General features: G+C 43.1%; 1 protein-coding gene across 1 annotated transcript; it reads right to left on the bottom strand.

Annotated features, from left to right (window-relative positions):
- Positions 1-1,200: 1,200 nt before the first annotated feature.
- slc29a4a (solute carrier family 29 member 4a) lies at positions 1,201-19,308 on the bottom strand. Its single transcript, XM_033971218.2, has 11 exons — positions 19,134-19,308; positions 17,057-17,405; positions 14,866-14,997; positions 14,681-14,794; positions 13,816-13,944; positions 13,000-13,074; positions 12,618-12,886; positions 4,644-4,770; positions 4,370-4,557; positions 3,404-3,644; positions 1,201-2,704 (listed from the first exon to the last, which is right to left on the bottom strand). Exons 2-11 carry the CDS (start codon positions 17,286-17,288, stop codon positions 2,568-2,570), a joined length of 1,644 nt encoding a protein of 547 aa, XP_033827109.1. The 5' UTR covers positions 17,289-17,405; positions 19,134-19,308; the 3' UTR covers positions 1,201-2,567.
- Between the last annotated feature and the right edge of the window lie 3,672 nt (positions 19,309-22,980).

Raw genomic sequence — 22,980 nt, 5'->3', positions numbered from 1 at the left:
TGGGGGCCCTCTGGTGGCCTGGGGGCCCCTAAGCAGTTGCTCAGTCTGCTTGTAGTCTGGACCGGCCCTGCTCTTCAGCCACATTCACCAGAAAATAAAACCATAGACAGCAGTAAACAGGACAGGACAGTCATTATGCATTAGGACCACAGTTTACGGTCATGACTCTGCTGCAGATTTACAAAAATTCTGTTTCTGATGTTGACAAATGATCCAAAGTCTCTTAGACAGGATGCCCTCCCACAGAGTCCACTACAGATGCACCATGAGGACTGGTCTTAAAGGAGCTGTGAGATACAGACCTGATGTGTGTCCCCGGGTCCAGTTGTGCTTGGACTTGTAGTTGTGCTTGTACTTGTAGTTGTGCTTGGACTTGTAGTTGTGCTTGTACTTGTAGTTGTGCTTGTACTTGTAGTTGTGCTTGTACTTGTAGTTGTGCTTGTAGTTGTGTAGAGCACAGGGCACACACACTTCTTTAAATAGGTCCTGTTCTTCCTCCTCGCGCTGCTCTTGTTTTTCCTCCTGAATATGGAGTAGAATGACTAATGATCACTTTTTTCTGTCACACACCGGAGACTTTCTTCCTTTCCCTGGAGCTCCATCCAAAATTAGCTCCTCTGGTCCAAAGGAGCACCTGCGCACGAGCCCTGCGCACGAGCACTGCGCCCCCTGCAGGACATAAAAACATGATCAATGACACAAAACATGCAAACATGTGGAAATAAGCACGAGCAGAGGGCAGAGCAAGGCCCACTTTCACACGCTGTACCAGAGTCTGTAGTGGGGCTGTTTCATGGCCTCATAGCGCCCTCTGCTGGAGACACGTGGGTGGTGCAGTTCTAAGACATGTGCTCATTTAATTTGCTTTATTGACTTTATTGGCCATAAAGAAACAGTTATGATCCTGCAGGAGATTCAGAGTCTTTCTCAAGGACAAGGAGGACAGAATGGACCATCCTGACAACATGCATGATTTAGTCCTAATGTTAGTCCAAGATTAAGATTCAAATGTTTTAGGACTATCATATGAAAAACAGAATTCAGTTACACCAAAACAAAGTCAACTGGACATCAAATTATGTTGTGAACTGACTGAATGTTTTTTTGTGTGCAGTTTCAGGACTTATCTATCATCTGTCTTTATGCACCGCTCGTATAAAAAATCTCCAAATTGTTACTTTATTAAACAACAGTACATTTGAAAACATGAGCAAATATTTATTTTTTTTCTTCATGGTGATTCCAAAACAGCATGTAAACAGAACCACATATATTAAGGCTATGCAAAGACAAACTTAAGGTCCAAAGTGTGTTTTAGTGCAGAGCTCAGCCCAGGCTCTACAGGACCCTCAGTGAATGATTCATGAGCAGTGACATTATCTTCCATATTCTTTTATCCACTGTCATTAGAAAGATGAATGTATGCAGAAAGTGGCAGTGCGTTCACAGTACACTCAGTCCACTGGGGCATCACCGCGCTGCTTTTTAAATGGCCCATGTGGGATCTCCTAAAACAGTATCACTGAAGAAGACAGAGGAGTGAGGTCACTGCTCAGGCCTTCATCTCACAGCTGACCAAAGATAAATAACAACGTCTGAAAAGAGAGGAACAAGGTGAGATGGACATGGCACGTAGATACAGTCATGAGGTGAGCTCCCGGTCAAGGCCAGATCCCACAGTGTCCACTATGATCTCTATTCAAGTCTGAACCTTTCCTCTTATATAAACTTTAAGCAAACCTCTTCATTCAGTTTCATTACCACAACTGAAACATCTATTTACTTTAACAAAATGTGCATGAACTTGAGCTACATAGAGTAATGAAATATATCATTTTATTTTTACAAATACAAATCTGCCACTGCTCTGAGTGCACTTATTAGTATATTTACAAAGTCCCTTGTTTTATATAGAACTACATTCTCACTGTTCAGCTGTACATGTCCCACGTCTGTTTTATCCATTTTACATTGGATTAGTTGCTCACACGTTACATTTTGGTTTCTTTTTTCACCATCAGGTGGTGCAAGACATCACATTTGACTTTTTTTAACTGTTTAGGGGAGATTTTTGGTGTGATATTGTTGAAATGTTACTTATTGGCAAATTGAACGATCGTGTTTGAATAAAACCTGTAACACTGTTTGACTAAAATTATATCTTTGGTCTGCAAATTACATCTACATAAATGCCCCAAATGTTGCTACTAAATAAGTTCAGGGCTGTCACAGAACACCTCACTCTACGTCCTAGTATTTTTCAGATAAGCAGCAGTGTAAACAGTGCTCAGATACAGAATCATTGCTCTTTTGTTACGTCCCTTCAGTCATTTGGCATTTGTAAAACTAGTGCGTCTTTGTTCTCTCTGCTGCACGATGCTGCACAGTGACTTTACACTGTACAAATGTCATCCAGTGTCCACACAATTATAACACTCTGCAAAAAGGAATGAAGTGTTTTCTTTTGATTTAACTCAAGCATTTTCTTCATAGTTTCTGGTCTTTTTCCTCTTGGACATCTTCATAGTAAATGCTGCAGTGGTCTGCGTACATGGTGAGGGGTGAGGTCAGTAGCCCGTAGAGTTGAGTGAGTGCAGAGTGTTCAGGCGTGTCCCTGATCCTGGAGCGGTGAAGCTGTAGGCGGCGTAGGCCACGGCCGAGCCCACCATGAGGCCTGTCATATACGACACTGTCATGGTGTTCCCTGCAGACACAACAAGACAAGAGTCTGTGAACTGTGATGTTTTCACACATTTATGAGGAAATATGGACAGTCATAGATTTGACAGCAGGTATCTTAGGTATTGTAGTAAAACCTGTGGTACAGACATAATGACACTCGTGTTTCCACAGATTTTAGCCTCAAGATTTACATCAGCATTAACATGATCAGAAGAAGCAATTATATATGGGATTTCATAACAGTAATTTGTATTAGGATGTTAAATAAAATTTGATGTTAAATTCCTCTGAAGCTTTTGAGCTTTTCCTTGTGTGTCCACACACTCCAGCACAGGCTGAACAACTGCTGACTTTGCTCTGAAGAGATGACCTTTAGATTGTGAGCAGAGGCGTGATGTGCCAAAAAGGAGCAGATAAAATTTAAAAGATGACATCACTGTGTTGGATTGTGTCACTTTCTAAAATTACTCATGATACATGAGCTTCAAAACTTTCTTTGAGCCAAGACTTCCATTAGGAAACCTGCAAATAGCTCAAGTAATAAAATGAGTCACAGCAAGAAGAAGAAGGGCATGCATTTTCATTTAAGAAGAGCAGTTACTAAATGCTCACAATGCATGGAAAATAATCATCTAAATCCTTCATTCCTAACTGTATCTGCACGAGTTATTTAAGGCCTATTTATTATAAATCATAAGAGATACAGTCGTGTGTTTCATACCAGCCAGCTCTCGCTGTTCAGGAGGCACTTTTCCAGCTGCTTGGATCATTGGCACTGATCCGAAGTATCCGTTAGTGACGCCCATGAGGAGAGAGAAAAGACAGGGCCAGGCGGGGTGCGACAGGGTGGGGGCGCTGGCGGGGTACACACACATGACAAACAGAGGGATGAAGACCACTCTGAGGCAGGAGAAGAAGAGGAGACGACCACCCGACCAGTCGTACGGCACAGCAGCCAGGATCTGACACACGAGGAATAAGAAAGAGGAATAAGAAAGAGGTCGTAAAGAGTCTGCAGTTAAGGTCTCAAAGTGATATTAAAATGATGTGTTTTTGTATCTGTGCAGTTGTGTGATGGTCATCAAAAATAATCTGACAAATTCACAACCGTAAAATTGTTGGAAAACATGTCTGCGACTCCGAGAATATTATGTGCTGTGAACGTGACTTACTTTCAGCTCTCCTTCACTAGCCTAATTTCCCCGTTTTCCAGTTCATTTCTCCTGTGCCATCTTATCTCATTCTTTTTCAACAAAATGCTAAATTGGGCATGAGGACAAAGTCAAAGCTTATACCAAAAACCCTCATTCAGGCCTAATTTTTCTCCTCAACATCCAATTTAACTGGAGGACTGCAGATAATGCTTTATTCCTGATTATTTAAATGAAGTGACTGAATTAAAATAAAAAAATAAAAGATTATACGGGAGACTGGCTTTCCATGCTGAAGGTCAACCATGCGCTTCTTCTCATCCCAAAAGAGAAGAAGACTGTACCAGAAGGGCATTTTTGCTTCATTATGTGGGAAAAGATGAAGGCTAAGGTGAAAAAACAGACTTTCATCATAAAAAAAGAAATGAATCTGAAGGGGTTTACAGCTGTATGTTCACACAGCTGTCCTAAAATTAAATAAATATTGAAAAAATATACTGAATAAATCCACATCATCGTTTATAATAAGTCTGTACCTTTCCCACAAAGTCAGACATGTTGAACGTGGCCATGATGAGGATGGGAAGCCACTCTCCTAACGTCGGGTTGCGTATTTCTGACTCCAGGCCAGGGAACAGACACAGAGTGATGCTGTAGGTCACTGCGATGGACAGCATGTAGGCCCAGATCACACGGGACACGACGTAACGGTGCAAGATCATGTCTGCGTGAAACAAATGAGACACGAGACGTCAGGACAAAATAAGAAACTTTGGCGTAAGCTGTTTATGAAGATGGATTAGAAAGTACCACGAAGGCCAGGCCAGCTCTTCCTGATCTTGGCTTTTGGGGCGTCAAACCGTACATAAGTCCCTCCTCCAAAGTCATCCACGCCTTCTTCCGTCTGTCTGTCCGAGGGCATCGTCCCTCCATTCCCCTGTGACACACACACAAAGACCATTTTCACTTTTAACCACTCATAAGAAATACTATGAAAACATTAAAGATAAAGCAGCGTCTTGCCTGAGGATGTGCTTCAAGGCGAGAGCACTTATCTCTTTAAATTTGAGATCCTTTAATGTAAAAAGAGCATAATAAAGGGCTAACCTCAGCGTGATCCTTTTAGGACACACGAGGAAGTCAAAGTGCTTGAGAAGAGAGACTTAAGAATGACTTGTATTAAACCTTGGACAAATGTTCTGTGCACCAGGTGATTTCTAGGTGAATCCAGCGTCAGGTTTATCATTTGATGTGCAAGAAAAAGCCAGAATTGAGTAGATCAAATTGTTCCTAAATATATTATACCAACTATAGATGAAGTTTAAGACACTTTTTCAGACAGACCCACCCCCAAAAAACATCAGAGAATTTTCAGACAGTATGAGATTCGTGTCTTTTTCAAACCTACAAAGTCTTTTAGTGAAGGTGAAGCTCATTTTTAGTTGTATTGTCCATTTTATGACAAATTTATAAATCCCTTATCTGACGAAATGTTCACCCAATGTTCTGAGATGTTCTGGTGCAAATACGACAACAAGATAAAAAAGTTGTTTCATTCTAATGTTTATAAGTTTGCTTTATTTCGATGTAAAGTCTGGAAGAAGCAGCAGATGAGTTTGTTTAAATGATTCTGTTGTTTTTTGTAACACGTCTGGACTATTGTATTTTGTTAATCGTGTTTTTTAAGCTCATTAAAAGGCTCGGCATTATTTGTATGCAAGACACAATAATAAATTCAAATCAAATCAAATTAAGAGAAAAACTGGTTCACCCAAAAGGCAAACACACAAAGTAATGTGTCTACTCCATTCAGTGTAGTGCAGAGTGAAGTGAGCGTCACACTGAAGAAACTAAACAGACACTTCATACGAGAATGAACCAACACCAAGAGAGAGCAGCTCAGGACACAGTCTGCTGTTCATCTGCATCTCAAAGAACTGTGAGTATTTGTAATCAGTTACTTTCCCTTTTTCACTATTAAAATCAATTTTTGGAGCGTATAATATTGTTCCTTCATCAAAAAACATGTCTGAAGAGGTGTTAGATGTCCTCCATGCATGTTTGAGTAATCTAGCGATCTCTCTCTGGCCCTGGGACTGTAAGATTCTGTACGAGGCTCTGCCCACAAGCCTACATCACCCGTGCTCCACGCGACAATCCTCCATAAATATACAAAAAAAAAACATCATACAAAACTGTACACTATGACGTGACAAACCTGATGTGATGTGCAGTAGTTTCATTAATTGGACGCACACTGATTGCGTTGTGATAACGCTCTGAAGGGGAGTTATTTACCCCGGAGAGCAAAAGGAGGAAGGACTCAGAGCAAAACAAAAAACATGTTATACGTTGTTTTTCGCGAATATAGCATTTAATATCCCATAAAAGTAAAATAACAGACTGTGCTAACACCGAGAGAGAGCAGCTCAGGACACAGTCTGCTGTTCATCTCCATAAAAGAGTGAACCAACACGAGAGAGAGCAGCTCAGGACACAGTCTGCTGTTCATCTCCATAAAAGAGTGAACCAACACGAGAGAGAGCAGCTCAGGACACAGTCTGCTGTTCATCTGCGTCTCAAACACACGGACCACTCCTTTGAAGAGAGTGAGGGTCAGATCTGAGCCAGAGAAAAGAAATGGTTTGAGAGGAGAGTTAAAGAGGCTATTTTCGTTAGCTAAGACAATCCTTCCTTCACTCTATAGCGTCGGACGCTTTCACCGCTGATAGACTCGCGGTTGTGGACTTTCCATTACCGTAACTCGGCGGCCAATTGTGCTTCATGTAAATTCAAACGGCGTCTCTTTAAATACGTTACTGTCATTACGGCGATGCGCTTACGTCGCCCTCAAAGACGACCAATCAGAGCGCAGGTGCAAACAGGATTCTCCCAGTCAGTTATTTGATGCATCGTAGAAAAAATATGGATGGATAGAGGGGAAAGTACATGTTGATACTTTCTTTAACATGACTTTTATGGCTAAAATAAGAAAAATCCAGGTGAGCTGTACTGGTCCTTAAAGGTTTAAACAGGAATGAAGCCTGAAACGTCATCTATAACTCCACCCTCAGACCCAAAGCAAACAAAGGAAACAAAGAGCACATTACAGGCTGAATAGGGTCGTTAAGGCTGAAACTGGAGACAACAGCTTTTTACAGTTTCAATGTCGTTAGCGCCTCCTTCTGACAGATATAAGGCACTAGTGTCCAGCAGAAATCTGACCAGAACTGATGAAGCGGCGAAACGTCTTCAGTCCTACAACAATTTGTCCAGTTACAGATTTAAACTTCGCCTTTTGCCCCAGAATCAAACCATTAAAATCATGTCCAAACATATTACATCAACTATAGTCAAGTATTAGTCTTTTTGTGCGTTTGGAGCGATATCTATTATAACAACTCAAGGTTTGCTGTTGCTGTTTTGTCGTCTATTTTTGCAAAAAGAAGAAGTTCTGCTTTTATGATTAAGTCAGGCTTCGTGGCGGCGTGACATCAGGACTTTGTGGCAGATGTGAATAAACTCAGCATTATTTAAAGACACATGTAATCGACAACCTGAAAACCCCTGCACTTTACTACAACACACTTCATTTGTGCGTCTTTCTATTTCCAGCCCCCTCCGCCTCCGAGCGCACACACCCACACAGCCACACACAGATCCATTAGTTGATTAGAGAGGACTCGGGGCCAGAAGGCACCACTCTTCTTGATTATCCCTTAACGTAGAGCGCTGCCTCGGTCTCCCCCGGCAACCAGAACAAAGAGCCGCCCCAGCCAGCCCCCAGAAGATACACACACACACGCACACACACACAACTGTCAGTCAACGTGCCCCGTGTGCGCAATACTGAACAAACACACAGATGAAAAGAGCAGAGCCTGAGGTGCTTTGAAGCCCCAGAGCGATGCAAGTGTCGGGAGGGTAGTGTCAGTACAACAACGAGACTTTTACAGCACGACACCCCCATCAACAACAACACAACAACACACACACAACGCCCCCATCAACAACAACACAACAACGAGACTTTTACAGCACAACACAACAACGAGACTTTTACAGCACGACACCCCCATCAACAACAACACAACAACGAGACTTTTACAGCACGACACCCCCATCAACAACAACACAACAACACACACAACGCCCCCATCAACAACAACACACACAACACACACAACGCCCCCATCAACAACAACACAACAACACACACAACACACACAACGCCCCCATCAACAACAACACAACAACGAGACTTTTACAGCACAACACCCCCATCAACAACAACACAACAACGAGACTTTTACAGCACGACACGACAACGAGACTTTTACAACACAACAACGAGACTTTTACAGCACAACACGACAACAAGACTTTTACAGCACGACACGACAACGAGACTTTTACAGCACGACACGACAACGAGACTTTGACAACACAACATGACAACGAGACTTTTACAGCACAACACAACAACGAGACTTTTACAGCACAACACGACAATGAGACGTTTACAGCACAACAACAAGACTTTTACAGCACAACACAACAACGAGACTTTTACAGCACAACAACGAGACTTTTACAGCACAACACAACAACAAGACTTTGACAACACAACACGACAACGAGACTTTTACAGCACAACACGACAACGAGACTTTTACAGCACAACAACGAGACTTTTACAGCACAACACAACAACAAGACTTTTACAGCACGACACGACAACGAGACTTTTACAGCACGACACGACAACGAGACTTTGACAACACAACACGACAACGAGACTTTTACAGCACAACACGACAACGAGACTTTTACAGCACAACAACGAGACTTTTACAGCACAACACAACAACAAGACTTTGACAACACAACACGACAACGAGATTTTTACAGCACAACACTCCCATCAACAACAACAAAACGACACACACAACACACACAACGCTCCCATCAACAACTCATCACTGCTCATTTCTGTCGTCTTCTGCTCTATGACCTTTTCTCTGCTTTGTCTCTGCTCAATGCCTCCTCCTCCTCCTCCCCCTCCTCCTCCTCCTCCTCCTCCTCCTCCTCAGTTTGGATATTTGTTTGTGCGAAACCTTTGTGTCTCATGGGAAGGAAATATAGATGAGGTGGAGGAGTAGGAGGAGGAGTAGGTGGAGTAGGAGGAGGAGTAGGAGGAGTAGGAGTAGGAGAAGTAGTAGGAGTAGGAGGAGCAGGAGGAGTAGGTGGAGTAGGAGGAGTAGGTGGAGGAGTAGGAATAGGAGGAGTAGTAGTAGGAGTAGGTGGAGTAGGAAGAGTAGGAGGAGTAGGAGAAGTAGTAGGAGTAGGAGAAGCAGGAGGAGTAGGTGGAGTAGGAGGAGTAGGTGGAGGAGTAGGAATAGGAGGAGTAGGTGGAGTAGGAGAAGTAGGAGGAGTAGGTGGAGTAGAAGGAGGAGTAGGAGTAGTAGGAGTAGGAGTAGTAGGAGTAGGTGGAGTAGTAGGAGTAGGTGGAGTAAGAGGGGTAGGAGTAGGTGGAGTAGGTGGAGGAGTAGTAGGAGTAGGAGGAGGAGAAGGAGGAGGAGGAGGAGGAGGAGGAGGAGGAGGAGGAGGAGTAGGAGGAGGAGGAGTAGGAGGAGGAGTAGTAGGAGTAGGTGGAGTAGGAGTAGTAGGAGTAGTAGGAGTAGTAGGAGTAGGTGGAGTAGTAGGAGTAGGAGGAGGAGTAGGAGGAGTAGGTGGAGTAGGAGGAGTAGTAGGAGTAGGTGGAGTAGTAGGAGTAGGAGGAGTAGTAGGAGTAGGAGGAGGAGTAGGAGGAGTAGTAGGAGTAGGTGGAGTAGGATGAGTAGTAGGAGGAGGAGTAGGAGGAGGAGTAGGAGTAGGTGGAGTAGTAGGAGTAGGAGGAGGAGTAGGAGGAGTAGTAGGAGTAGGTGGAGTAGGAGGAGTAGGAGGAGTAGGTGGAGTAGTAGGAGTAGGAGGAGGAGTAGGAGGAGTAGTAGGAGTAGGTGGAGTAGGAGGAGTAGTAGGAGTAGGTGGAGTAGTAGGAGTAGGAGGAGGAGTAGGAGGAGTAGTAGGAGTAGGAGGAGGAGTAGGAGGAGGAGTAGGAGGAGTAGTAGGAGTAGGTGGAGTAGTAGGAGTAGGAGGAGGAGTAGGAGGAGTAGTAGGAGTAGGTGGAGTAGGATGAGTAGTAGGAGTAGGAGGTGTAGGTGGAGTAGGAGGAGTAGGTGGAGTAGTAGGAGGAGGAGGAGTAGGAGTAGGAGTAGGTGGAGTAGGAGTAGTAGGAGGAGAAGGAGGAGGAGTAGGAGAAGTAATAGGATTAGGAGTAGGTGGAGTAGTAGGAGTAACAATGTAAAACTGCAGTAGCACGTGTACTTCATGTGTACTTCATGTGTACTTCATGTGTACTTCATGTGTACTTCATGTGTACTTGAATGAGTAAAGATAAAGCTCAGAATCGAATGTGAAAAACTTTATTTTTGTGTAACTGCCACATGTCTGAGTTTGAAAAGAGAAACACGCGTCACTACAGAAAAACACAAATACTTTAGAACAGACGCTTCATTTTACTGTGAAAAATAAAGATTTAAAAGTTTAATTTGTATTAAGTGTTTTATTAAGCGACTTGAAAATGAAAAGATACTGTAGGTAGAAGAATGTACAGTTACAAGTGACACAGAGCCACTGTACTGCACATCAGAGTACTGATACTACTATACTACTGATACTACTGATACTACTGATACTACTGATACTAGTATACTACTGACACTAGTATACTTCTGATACTAGTATACTACTGATACTAGTATACTACTGATACTACTGATACTAGTATACTACTGATACTACTATACTACTGATACTACTGATACTACTATACTACTGATACTACTATACTACTGATACTACTGATACTACTGATACTAGTATACTACTGACACTAGTATACTTCTGATACTAGTATACTACTGATACTAGTATACTACTGATACTAGTATACTTCTGATACTAGTATACTACTGATACTAGTATACTACTGATACTACTGATACTAGTATACTACTGATACTACTGATACTAGTATACTACTGATACTAGTACTTGATATATTTTGAGTTCTTCCTGCTCTCTCTGCTGCTCGTCCCCCTGCTCTGAGCCCTGACTTTCATTTGTGCATCTGTCCCCATCTGTCCACACACACACAACACAACGCACAACACACACAACACACAACACAGGCAACACACACAACACACACAACAAACAACACAGGCAACACACACAACACAACACACAACACACACAACACACAACGCACAACACACAACACACACAACACAGGCAACACACACAACACACACAACACAACGCACAACACACACAACACAGGCAACACACACAACACAACGCACAGCACACACAACACAACGCACAACACACACAACACACAAATCACAGGCAAGACACACAACACAACGCACAACACACACAACACAGGCAACACACACAACACACAAATCACACACAACACAAATCAGACACAACACACACAACGCACAAATCACATAACACAGGCAACATGCACAACACACAACACACACACAACACAGGCAACACGCACAACACACAACACACAAATCACATACAACACAAATCACACACAACGCACAAATCACACACAACGCAAGAACACAGGCAACACGCACAACACAAATCACACACAATGCACAACACACAACGCACACAACACACGTATCACACACAACACAGACAACACACAACACAGGCAACACGCACAACACAAATCACACACAATGCACAACACTGGCAACACACACAATACACAACACAACGCACACAACACACATATCACACACAACACAGACAACACGCACAACACACATCACACACAACAGACAACATACACGTCACACACTCTTGTGTTAAGTGTGTATCAGTCTGTGGTGCATCATTATTCAGCGTATGGTACTACAGATACTACAGGTACTACAGATACTACAGGTACTACAGATACTACAGGTACTACAGATACTACAGGTACTACAGGTACTTCAGGTACTACAGGTACTTCAGGTACTACAGGTACTTCAGGTACTTCAGGTATTACAGGTACTACAGGTACTTCAGGTACTACAGGTACTTCAGGAACTACAGGTACTACAGGTACTACAGGTACTACAGGTACTACAGGTATTACAGATACTTCAGGTAAAGTCACTATGGAACATTAACAGTCCATAAAACACATTTAAGTGACACTTTTGAAAGTAGAACTGCTCCATATGATTTATCTTTTTAATCTGATCAGAGCCAACACTGAAAATGTAAATGCACATTTCATTTTAACTGCAGTAAACTGGTATTTAAATTGCCCTGAAACCACTCCCTGGATGTATTAATATGCATTAGTGCATTTTGTGCATTTTTTACAAGACATTTTCTTATTAGAAAAGCTGCTTTATGTTTTAGAGAAACCGTCCAAACTCAAACCCTCAGCTCATTTACACACAACCACAAAACCCACGGCACAAATGAAGCTTCTAATTAACAACAGCAAATGAATGAATTTACATTTCAATGTTTGGAGCAATATGTTACAAAAGTACAGTATTTTTAGGATAAGATAAATCTTTATTGGTCCCACTGGGGGAATGTTACATTTAGCTGTGACTCAGTTGTAAAATGGGCCTTAGCACATGTCAACATCCATTTGTACTGAATTATAAATGTTACTTTTCCATTTTAGTGAAAGAAAATTCAAAGACTTACAAATCTAACTTCCTCTGCCGTGACATCATGGTGCACCCTGTATCCTGTCCCATTATCGCGGGGGTCGTGACCTTTGCCCGGGCCTTTACCCTGGGCGTGGCTGGTGTAGTAACGCACGAACCGGGAGCGGCGCACGAGCAGGTGGAGTACAAAGCACAGCATCTCCATACTGATGGACACCAGGAAAAAGATAAGCGTGTTCCTGCGCTCGTCCGGGATGAGCAGCTTGGTGAAAATGCGGGACAGAGAGATGATGACCCCAGCGGTGCCTTCACGCCAGAGGACAAAAGCACACACGTTAAAACGGAGAGTGTGATGGATGCAGTAGATAAAAATACCAGAGTGAAAACAGGTATGAGATTAGAAAGAGGCGCGTGCTTACTCTCTCCTGTCATCACCCCCTGTGTGTACCTCTTGGGAAGCATCCCCATGTAACCATAGAAACTGGACTGTTGCACTGAAGAGACAAAGACAAAGAGCTTATGTGAACAGACCGCGGCCGGACACAGTCAACACGCCGCGGGCTTCGTTTATTTAGACACACAAGTCGCAAAGCTCCAGAGAGAGAGAGAGGAGCAGACGTGACCTCAGATAATTACAAAAGTACTGTTGACTCGGGGGCGCGGCGTCGGGGGACGGGCTGGAGTATATGAACGTCGTGAGCAGATGTGGAGGCTCCTGAACGCCCCGCGGGTCCTACAGCGCGTTCACTGTTATAACCGCTTTGCTATTGATCGTAACGCCATCACTGCACATTATGGTCCGTTTGTGTTCAATACGAAGCTGGGCAATTGTGTTTGAATTGAAGCGAGACGTAGCTCCTTTGTTCATAAGTTTAGTTAAGGTTTTTTTTATATATTTCTACAGTAGAAATCAGAAATGCAGTGCTGATTTTAAATGACTAACGCGTTCAAGGTAATCTAGAAAAACAAAACGTCTTCATATAAATATTTATGTAGGAGTAAAGCATGGATTTGTTTTGCTACTTTAATGTAATTCCAACTTCTTAATCATATATTTGAAATGACTCGTGTCCCTGAGAAAGTAGATTCAGCAGCGCAGCTAATGAAGTAAACATCTTCTCCAGTAAATTACAGATTCAATAATGAACAAAAGCTGTGCGCTGTGTGTGTTTGTGCGTTGAAAAGGACACACTGTACAGTTTGTTCAGTGTGTACTTCATATACACTTCATCTACCTGTACATCCAAATGCCACCACTCCCACAGACACCAGGTTTATGATGTACGCTTGTCTCGTGGTAAACTTCTCCAGCCACACGTCAAAAACACTGACAAATACCAGCGGCCCCAGTGCGAGGATGTAACCTGGACAGAGACGAGACGGAAAATACAAAACATTTAAGCGAGACATGACTCAACTGTGTGACCGAGCACACATGGGACCGGCCGACACGTGAGAGGAATCGCTTTTAACTTGTGCCCACTACAATCCTGCGATCCCCAGAGACGTGCTTTGGTGCAGACAACACACTTCAAAAGATATCTGCTCAAGGATGGAGCAGCTATTTTAATACCAGTGTGGAGAAACAGTGATCGTACAAGTGTAAGATATCAAACATGTCCTGAGGGAACATGCATATTTTACAGCAGTGCCTCGAAAAGACTTTTTTTTTTTGACTTTATGAGTGGGCTGAGCAGCGCAGGAGTTTTGGAGCTGAGCACACGAACTCACTGAAGTATGAGAATGGGACAATATTAACATATTAAAGAGAATAAATGCTTTACTTCAGGCGTTATTAAGGTAAAAGGTTTTTTCTTCAATAGCCTTGATGCCTCGTGCAAAAACGTGGTGGTATTTTATAATGGAGGTAAAAAAAATTAAAAAAGATGCTTGAAGAAAAGAAAAAACATAGGAGGCAGTTAGAGAGGCTATGATGACAGAAATGAAAGCTCAAACTCGTTCTTGGATGTGATTTACAGGTTATGAAATCAGGTTATTGGACAAAATTCCTCAATTAATATAAAAACGAGCTCATGAAACTGCTAATTCACAAGGTATCGCACTGTTTTGAAAGTGTTTCTCTTGAAAAATTAAACTTACCCACAGTGATTCTGGTGTGCATACTCAGCCTCTCCACCAGGATGTTGTTGAGGATAACCGCCAGCAGCGCCACCAGGATATACGTCAAACTCATGTCAAACACGATGGACGTCCCTGTCAAACCAAACACTTCACATTATAAACACCGTCAGCTCTGTGGATGTGACTGTTTTTAAAGTTCATACCCTCAAACTTGTGGTGCAGGTAATCCACGTCTGTAATGAAACTGTTGTAGGGTAAGAGGAAACCCACTCCGGCCAGAAGCATCGCAAAGTAAATGCCATGGTAACGGTCATCAGGAATCGGCTCCTCGAAGTCTGGGCAAGGACGTGGAAACAGCCAAAGGTCAGAATATTGTAAAGGCAACAATATGGAGCTCATGGGAAAATGCCAGAAGGTGAAGCCAGAACATTGAGCTGACCTAAAGGTAACGAGGATGAAGGAGACGGCAGGGAAACCAGTGGAAAAGTAAAAGTACAGTGCGCTTAATTATAAATACTGCTGCCAAATTACTAGTTACAATGTTTTAAGCCATTTTTTTTAAGCCACAATCCACATATTCTCTAAAATAAGCCCATTATTGCAGGTGATGCTGAGCCATAATGTTTGTTTGTAAGTAAAAAAAGAAGCAGATATAACAACGAGACAGCCCTGCATTAGTAAAACTTGTATAAATCCAAATGTAATCAAGTAAAGTTACACCAGAGTACAGGCGCATCTTTAAAATTCTACTACAAAAACACAACTACACCAAGAAATCTACTCATTTACAGTAATGTGAGGATATAATGAGTTACTTCCCCCCAGCGTCATGAGAAACTGCGGTCATTTAAAAACATGGGACTAGTGGGTTTTGCTGCTGATTCAGTGAATCTGTGATGTGCCGACGCTTTGTGCTGCAGTTCATAATCCTCTGCTAATCCTCAGAGCCTGTTCTAAATGGTTTTAAATGATTTTTTGGGCATTTAAATGTCTCATCTGACTCATGGCTCAAATAACATCGTAAACACAGACCGCTCCAAATGATTACTGAGGCCTTTGTGATTCGATAACTGCTACAACTGAAATTTGATTTGATTGCGATGCATTGTGTGGGCTAAAGGCAATACTTCACAATAGTAAACACGTAAATACACAGGATTCTGCTAGATCTGGGTGAATACTTTATATATATTGTGCACTAAAGCAAAGAAAGTGAATGTAATCTCCGCCGACAGTTCATAACCGTTGTGTAAAGTTGTTGCAAACATGGACCACAGTTTGTTGTACATCTCCATCTCAAATACTCCCACCACAAGACACTGAGGTTCAGATCTGAGCCACAGAAAAGAAATGGTTTAAGAGGAGAGTTAAAGACGCTATTTTTGTTAGGAAAGACAATCCCTTAAACAGGAATCGGGGCCTTAAACGTCACATTTCCCCATCTATAACTCCACCCTCAGACCCAGAGCAAACAACGGAAACAAAGAGAACAATAGAGCGAGCCAGCAGGCCCTTTAAAGCTGAATGTAGGCCCATTAGGCTGAAACTGTAAACACTCGCTGTTTACAGTGTCAGTGTGGTTAACCCCTCCCTTCAGACAGATATAAAGCAGTGTCCAGCAGTGAAGAAACAGCGAAACGTCTTCAACTTTTTGTCCAGTTACAGATTTAACTTCGGCTTTTACTTGCAAACAAAACTTTCACACGAGCTCAACTGAACAGATAAAGTGTATATCGTGTGTGACAATCAGTCGTGGCGTACCGCTTTGTGTTTGTGCAGCAGTTTATTCCGCACAGTCGACATAACGGTTTGCCTCAGTCACACAGACACAGTCCTCGTCTGGACTAACGCAAATCTCATTAGCACAACATTCAGTGAAGACGACATCTCACTGTTCACAATGAATGGCAGTTTTCTGGCTCATTGTAGTGGCGCTTTTAGCTTAGATTTCACCTTAAAAGACCTGGACAATATGGACTCTGCTGGTGTTTTCTGATGAAATGGCCTACTTTGTGCTATTTGTAGAATGTTCTTTTTCAGTTTGAGCCAGTAAAAGTAAAATAATACGTGTACAATGTTGAATTCATAAAGCATTTCAAAGCAATGTGCACTTTTGCTGACAAAGCCCAAGACAAATACGTAGCAGTTAATGAGTCTCTGTTGCCAGACTCTTTAGGGCCCTCGCTGTGAGTAGCTGGTCACTACTGATTAAATTAACTTGGCCTTTGTGCGACTGGAGTAACCTGGCAACAGGGCAATTTTCTCTTCACACAGCAGCCTCCTGCATTCTACATAAACTCTGCACTGTTCCCCTCTGCCCACCTCCAGACACAAACCACTTTGAATATAAATGTTTCGATCTCACAGATCTCGCTGTAGTGAATGGCCCCTCACCAGGTTCAGACAAAGCCAGCACTCCTCGCTCCGGGGCATCTTTGCTCATCTCCTCCTCCTCCAGCTGGTACGAATCGAAGCTGTAGCTCTGCACCACTCCGCTCTCTCGCCCCTCTCGCCAGCCCATCCGCCCGGGGTCTCTCCACAGGTCTCTGTCATCAGGGGTCAGGGCAGGAGCCGGTCTGCGCCGCTCCGCCGCCACAGAGCCCAACTCCGTACTGGACGTATACATGGCAACGCTATGAACACAACTTCACTCTAGGCTCCTACAGTCCCAGGGCTCTGCATCGTAAAGAGACACACCCCACTCAGGAAAAAGCCATGCAGGGACCTTCAGATGATGGAGGCTCTGCAGAGACAAAAACAACAGGAATCAGAGGCAGGGTTTGAATTTAAATGTGAAGTAAGAAAGCCAAGTATAGAAAAATGACTTCTGTCACAGAACCACTGAAAAGAAGCCTGGAAAGAGTCAAGGTGAGACACCATAAAGAAATGCCGATGTGAGCGGCATACTGAGTGTGTGACAAAGTAACCATGACTGAGTGTCAGCCACAGCGAGCGGCACTGAATAAACAAGCCCAGTGTAAAGAAGTGCAGCTCCTGGAGGTTATCTGTTTGCTTTCTCCTATAAGAAAACTTCATGCAAATGGACTCGAGGTTTGACACAAGTCCAGACGACATGAACTCTGCCATAACAGAAGGACTGGGCTGCAAAGGATGATTATTTAGAAAAAGAACATGAGCCACAGGGGAGACTGTTACATATCTGCTGTTTACCCTGTTCTGACTCATTTAAATGCTGCTGCTTGTTTGAAGTTATCTGTAATATTGAATTCATTATTATAATACAACATAAAGAGTATTTTTCAAACATAGTGTCCACCATTCATTTGGATTTACTATTTGAGACATTGGCTACAGGGCAAAAACAACCCAGACTGTGACATTCTGTGTCTGTTACATAAGACGACACAAGTCACATTCAATACTCCACATGTTGCCTCTGTATCAAGTCAAATACACATTTATACAATGAATGTTGAGTTAAGTTGCACCTCAGGGGCAGTAGGGGCTGTTACACTCAGTAAACTGGATCCTAAAATAAACAACATGTTGATTTAATGTTTAATAGACCTTATGAAACGGTCTGTCAATAAAAGCTCATTTAAACGCTCGGTCAGTGCTGGAGAAACAAAGGTAATACAGATCAATCACACGTGAGCCACAGTGTTGATGTGCTTCACTCTCCTCCTGCACCAGAGCCACACACTCGTCCTCCTCGTGTTTACATTTAGATAAATATCACTGATCCTTTATGTTGCATTCACCCAGGCCAGCACTGAGGGAAAATTAGATGAAAGTGTCAATCAATAAGAAGCATTGACTCGGGTCCAAATGCAAATATCCTTTAAGAACATGGACAAAAGCTCATGTGCTGCTGTCTGCTCCGGGTCAAACTCCTGCAGCAGAGACGAGACAGGAGAGTGAGGCCTGTCCACTCCACATCACTGTTTCTTACTATTTTTTCTTACAAATTGTATGATAAACCATGTGTGACTGAGAGCTGATGACAGAGGACACATCCCCTCTTCTCACAGACACGTTCCCCTCACCAGGCTCCAGGTGGCGCTCTAGATCTCGCTCGTGTAAATTAAAATGAACGGGTGTAATTGACTAGCAGTTAATATCACGCTGCAGTGCCATTGTTGCAGCGTGTTCAGATAAATGGCTCCAAACGGCGTTTATTTACACTTCCCACGAGCCGCGCGGTGAACCATCCGCCCCGGGCTCATCACCGGCCCCAAAGAGCCACAGCAATTAACCTTATTACAGCTGGACGTTCAACAGATCCGCGTGAATCTTACACTGAAGAGAAGAAGAGGAAAAAAACACACGACAAAACGAAACGTGATCAAAATTAATGTGGATGTGCAGAGAGTCAAAGGGAAAAAAAACACCAGGACGCGTCATGTGCGCTTTGGATCACGCTTTGGTTTAGTTTGCTCTGTTTTATCTGTGCACAAATCATTTTAAAAAGCACACGTTTTCTCCACTGGCAAACAACAGGTTAGCCTACCTCCGCGTCGCTCCTCTTCTCTCTTCTCTCTTCTCTTGTTTCGCGTTATCAGGATGTTCCAAAGACGCAGCTCCAGCGTCTTTGGGTCCGTGCGTAACCGCGGCCAGGGGAGTCCCGGTGCATCCAGCCGCCTGTCCTGTCCTCCGTCCGGTCCTCCGTGCTCAACCCGCCGTCCAGGAGCAGAGAAGAGAGAGGGAGAGGAGAGAGGGGGAGGAGGAGGAGGAGGAGGCTGCTCGGATGGATGGATAAGAGAGAGGCGAAGGGGAGGAGGAGAGAGACGGGAGGGGGAAGAAGTGATGGGGGTATGTTGCCTGTGGTTGTTCATCTTTTGCAGACACACACACACCGTTACTACTCATATAAAACCCGTGACATCCCTGTTTGGATCCATTATCTGATCCAGTGTCAGTGCAAACAGGCTGTGCGCGGACAATAACACACAAAAACATCTGCATACACTGTGGAGTAAATTGTTAAAAGCTACAGGCTGCTGCTAGTCTCCTCCATGCATCCTCACTGCGAACCAGGGCTGGCAAACTGAGCAGTGATTCAAGGTTAAAGAAGTGGAAAAACAGCTAAGTAGACTAAGATTAACTTCAATCAATGTGTTCCCTGTACTGCTGCGCTTCAAATCCCCCGCGGTCCTGCATGAAAATTACAAAAAAATGTATTTATAATCAGTTATTTCGGACAGTTTTGTAATTTCAGTCACGCTTTATTGTGCAAAGTGCGTGTCTGTCCTGAGCCCTAGAGGGAGAGGAAGAGGAGGGAGTGGAAAGAGGGGATCTTCTCTCTGCCCTTACTGTCTCTGTCTGGCTCATCACAGACTCTGGGCTGGAGCTGCTGCTGTGACAGACATTTTTATCAGTTCATTTCAATATGTTAATACTTGGCTTCTGCTGCCACAAAAGGACTGAGCCATATGTGCACCTGCTGCAGCTGTTACAGAGCAGTCTTTTCATCACAAGTGCAGCCTTCTGTGCGTGAATTACACCTTTAAATAACCTGCACCGTTCCTCTCTCTATTTGCTCTTTCCTTAACTCCTTCCTCAGTCCATCTTCTTCCCACCTATTAGAGCGTACACCTGAAATATTGACTAACACTTAATAGACTCTGTTATAAGAAATACACCATGAAGAGCTGGTTTGGTGAGAATAATACCTGCTCAGGCTGCTCTTACAAAACAGCAGCGCAGCACAGGGTCGAACAGCGCTCAATGACACGAAAAAGAGCTGGATGGAGAATGTAAAGTGAGGACAAGGATCTTTGTTATGCAGAGTTTTACAGCACAAAACGTCTCCCTTTTTGTCTGGCCACACTGTCTAAAGTACAAGAGCGTGTGTGTGTGCAAATGTCCTGGGTTCAAGCATAGTTCAAAATGTTAACAGATGTAAAATGAACCCAGGGGCCTCATACTGAAACATATTTGAAGCGGAGTGTCGATACAGCGAGTCAAACGGTGCATTTAACACAAACATTTTACCTTTAATAAGACTTGGATGATTATTTTTAGGTCTGTGTCACAATACAAAGTGATGTTTTTCAGGTTAAAGACGTAGAATCTCTTCAGTTTGTGGTAAAAAAAAACACTTCCTGATCAATTGGGCCAGTGTAGGAGGAGCATGAGGGCCAACAAAAATGGATTACTTGGCCCCTGAGCCGTAGTTTGGACAGCCCCTGCTTTACCCCCTCGTTTGGAAGATCACACTGCGAGTTTCTGATTCATTTTCTCACCCATAAATTTGCCTTTAAGATGAATTTAGCATTACGAGTATTGCTTTTATGGATCAGTGATTTAGTTTCTTCCTGTTCGCCGTCGGAGCTCAGTTTGTTTTCACTTGTCTGTCCTGATTTTTCCTGACTTGCCAGGTTTGTGTCTGTCATCATGGGATTGTCTCGCACCTTTCCCTCTTGGCCGCAGCTTGACTTCGCTGATCATCATGCTGGCGGCTTGTACCTCTAGATTTGTGCTGCGTTATGAAACATAATGGATGTCACATTGTTTTATCCTACAACAATCTGAGCAATGACAGTGTTGGGCTTTTCTTGGAGTCTTCTTGCTCTTCATTCTCCATAAACATTGCACTTTTATCATGTACCAGTGCCATGATATGATATGTTACACCTCACTCTTACTACATTTTGCAGTGTTTATTTCCCTGCTTCCTCCATACACACTCCCACCTCCCCGTCTTGCAGCCTGGCAAAGATGCTGAGCCTTAACCGTGGCTATATTTAGCTTTTGGTTCAATCAATGGAGGTAGAGCCATAGCGCCATGACTGTGCATACTGATGGTGGCAGAGTATCGCCAGCGCCTGTCAGTTCAGAGGAAAGAGATAAAGAAAGATGTGGAAAAAAGCGATCATGAGTGCAAAAAGAAAGCAAAAGCACCAGGAACATAAAAAATTCAACAAGAGAGACAGACAGATGGGGCCTTAATCCTATCACACACTGGAGAAAGACAGGAGACAGGGGGGAAAATGGGGGAAAGAAAAGCAGGTATCGAGGTGCAAAGCATGCAGGTGAGCTACAAGGATGAAACGAACAAGACAGATGCAACACGAAGGCACAGGGAACGAGGAATGACAACAGATGGATGGGATAAGCAGAGAGGCGGAGCTGGAGATGAAGACAGTCGACACAGCAGAGAGAAGCAAAGAAGTCTACAAAAGAGAAACAGGTTCACACGAGCAAGAGCTGGAATCCTGCAACCTTTAGAGTCGAGCTGGAATGCCATGTGGTTGTGCGGATTTGAAGGAAATTACAGTTTAGAGGGATGAGGAAAAGGAGGGAGGAGAGACTGGCAGGGAGAGTGGTGCTAGACTCCACTGAGACGCCATGACATTACAAAAAAGACACAATATTTTCACTGACATTGTAAATTAGGAATAGATTTTTTTTTTCCATAGCTTGAACAAAGGTTTTATAGATGTTTGGGCAGAGCTCGAGTGAGTTTAGTGCTCAGAAACTCACTGCAGGACAAGCAAAAAACAAATGATGTTATTATTTATACAATAATTCTATTCCATAGTTGTGCAGATTTTAGGTAGAACTAACAAAACTGTTTGAATTGGCTCATTAATCCATGTTCCTAGTTGAGTGTTCTCTTTTCAGCTCTACATCATGTCTATTACAAATCACGAGATGAGCACAAGAGTCAGAGACTTGCAGTGTTGTTTTTTCATTATCACAGCCTCCATCTTGGTGCATTTGTTTATCGTTGCCATGTAACAGTGAGTCTGGCAGCTGTGGTGGAGTTTTCAGAGTTTATGCATTTAAGTGTTTGCAGTGTCATTCTCAAACAATTAAAAAATAATTTACCTTAGTGTTAAAATACATTTCTAATCCAAATGACTAATAATCTCGTCCAAATGACTCCAAAATAATAATAGATGCATAAAAACAAAGGTTTTATTTAGTTAATTGGGAGAATTATCTGATAGTGTAGTTTGCTGTAGCTTTTGTATTCTGCACAAATCCATCTTTGATAAGCTGCTGTTCTGATCGTGCCTGTTCCATTAGTGTGAGTGTGAACGGTAAAGTTTGATTTAGTGCAGGTCGTTATGGCCGTGTTGAATGAAGCGCTCCCTGTGGAGTGTTTCCACACATGAGTGAGTTTCTCCTGTCTGTCGGCTGCACCAGTGAGGTCTCCTCAGGGAGCATCATCAGAGCCTGAGAGCTCCTATTAGCTGCTCCTCCATGATCTGTATCTGAAGAGATTATGGAAATGATACGATGCTTTAGAAAACTATTGTCCCTCCCTCTGGTCCATGAGTCTGATATGGGCCTTTGTCTAAAAACCACCAGGAAACATGAAGCTCAGCAAAGACTGACAGAGAAATAAA

Source organism: Periophthalmus magnuspinnatus, chromosome 8, assembly GCF_009829125.3.
Source record: "Periophthalmus magnuspinnatus isolate fPerMag1 chromosome 8, fPerMag1.2.pri, whole genome shotgun sequence".
Classification (NCBI taxonomy): Eukaryota; Metazoa; Chordata; class Actinopteri; order Gobiiformes; family Gobiidae; genus Periophthalmus; species Periophthalmus magnuspinnatus.
The sequence above is the reverse complement of the archived record's forward strand: the minus strand, read 5'-3'. Positions and strand labels throughout refer to the sequence as shown.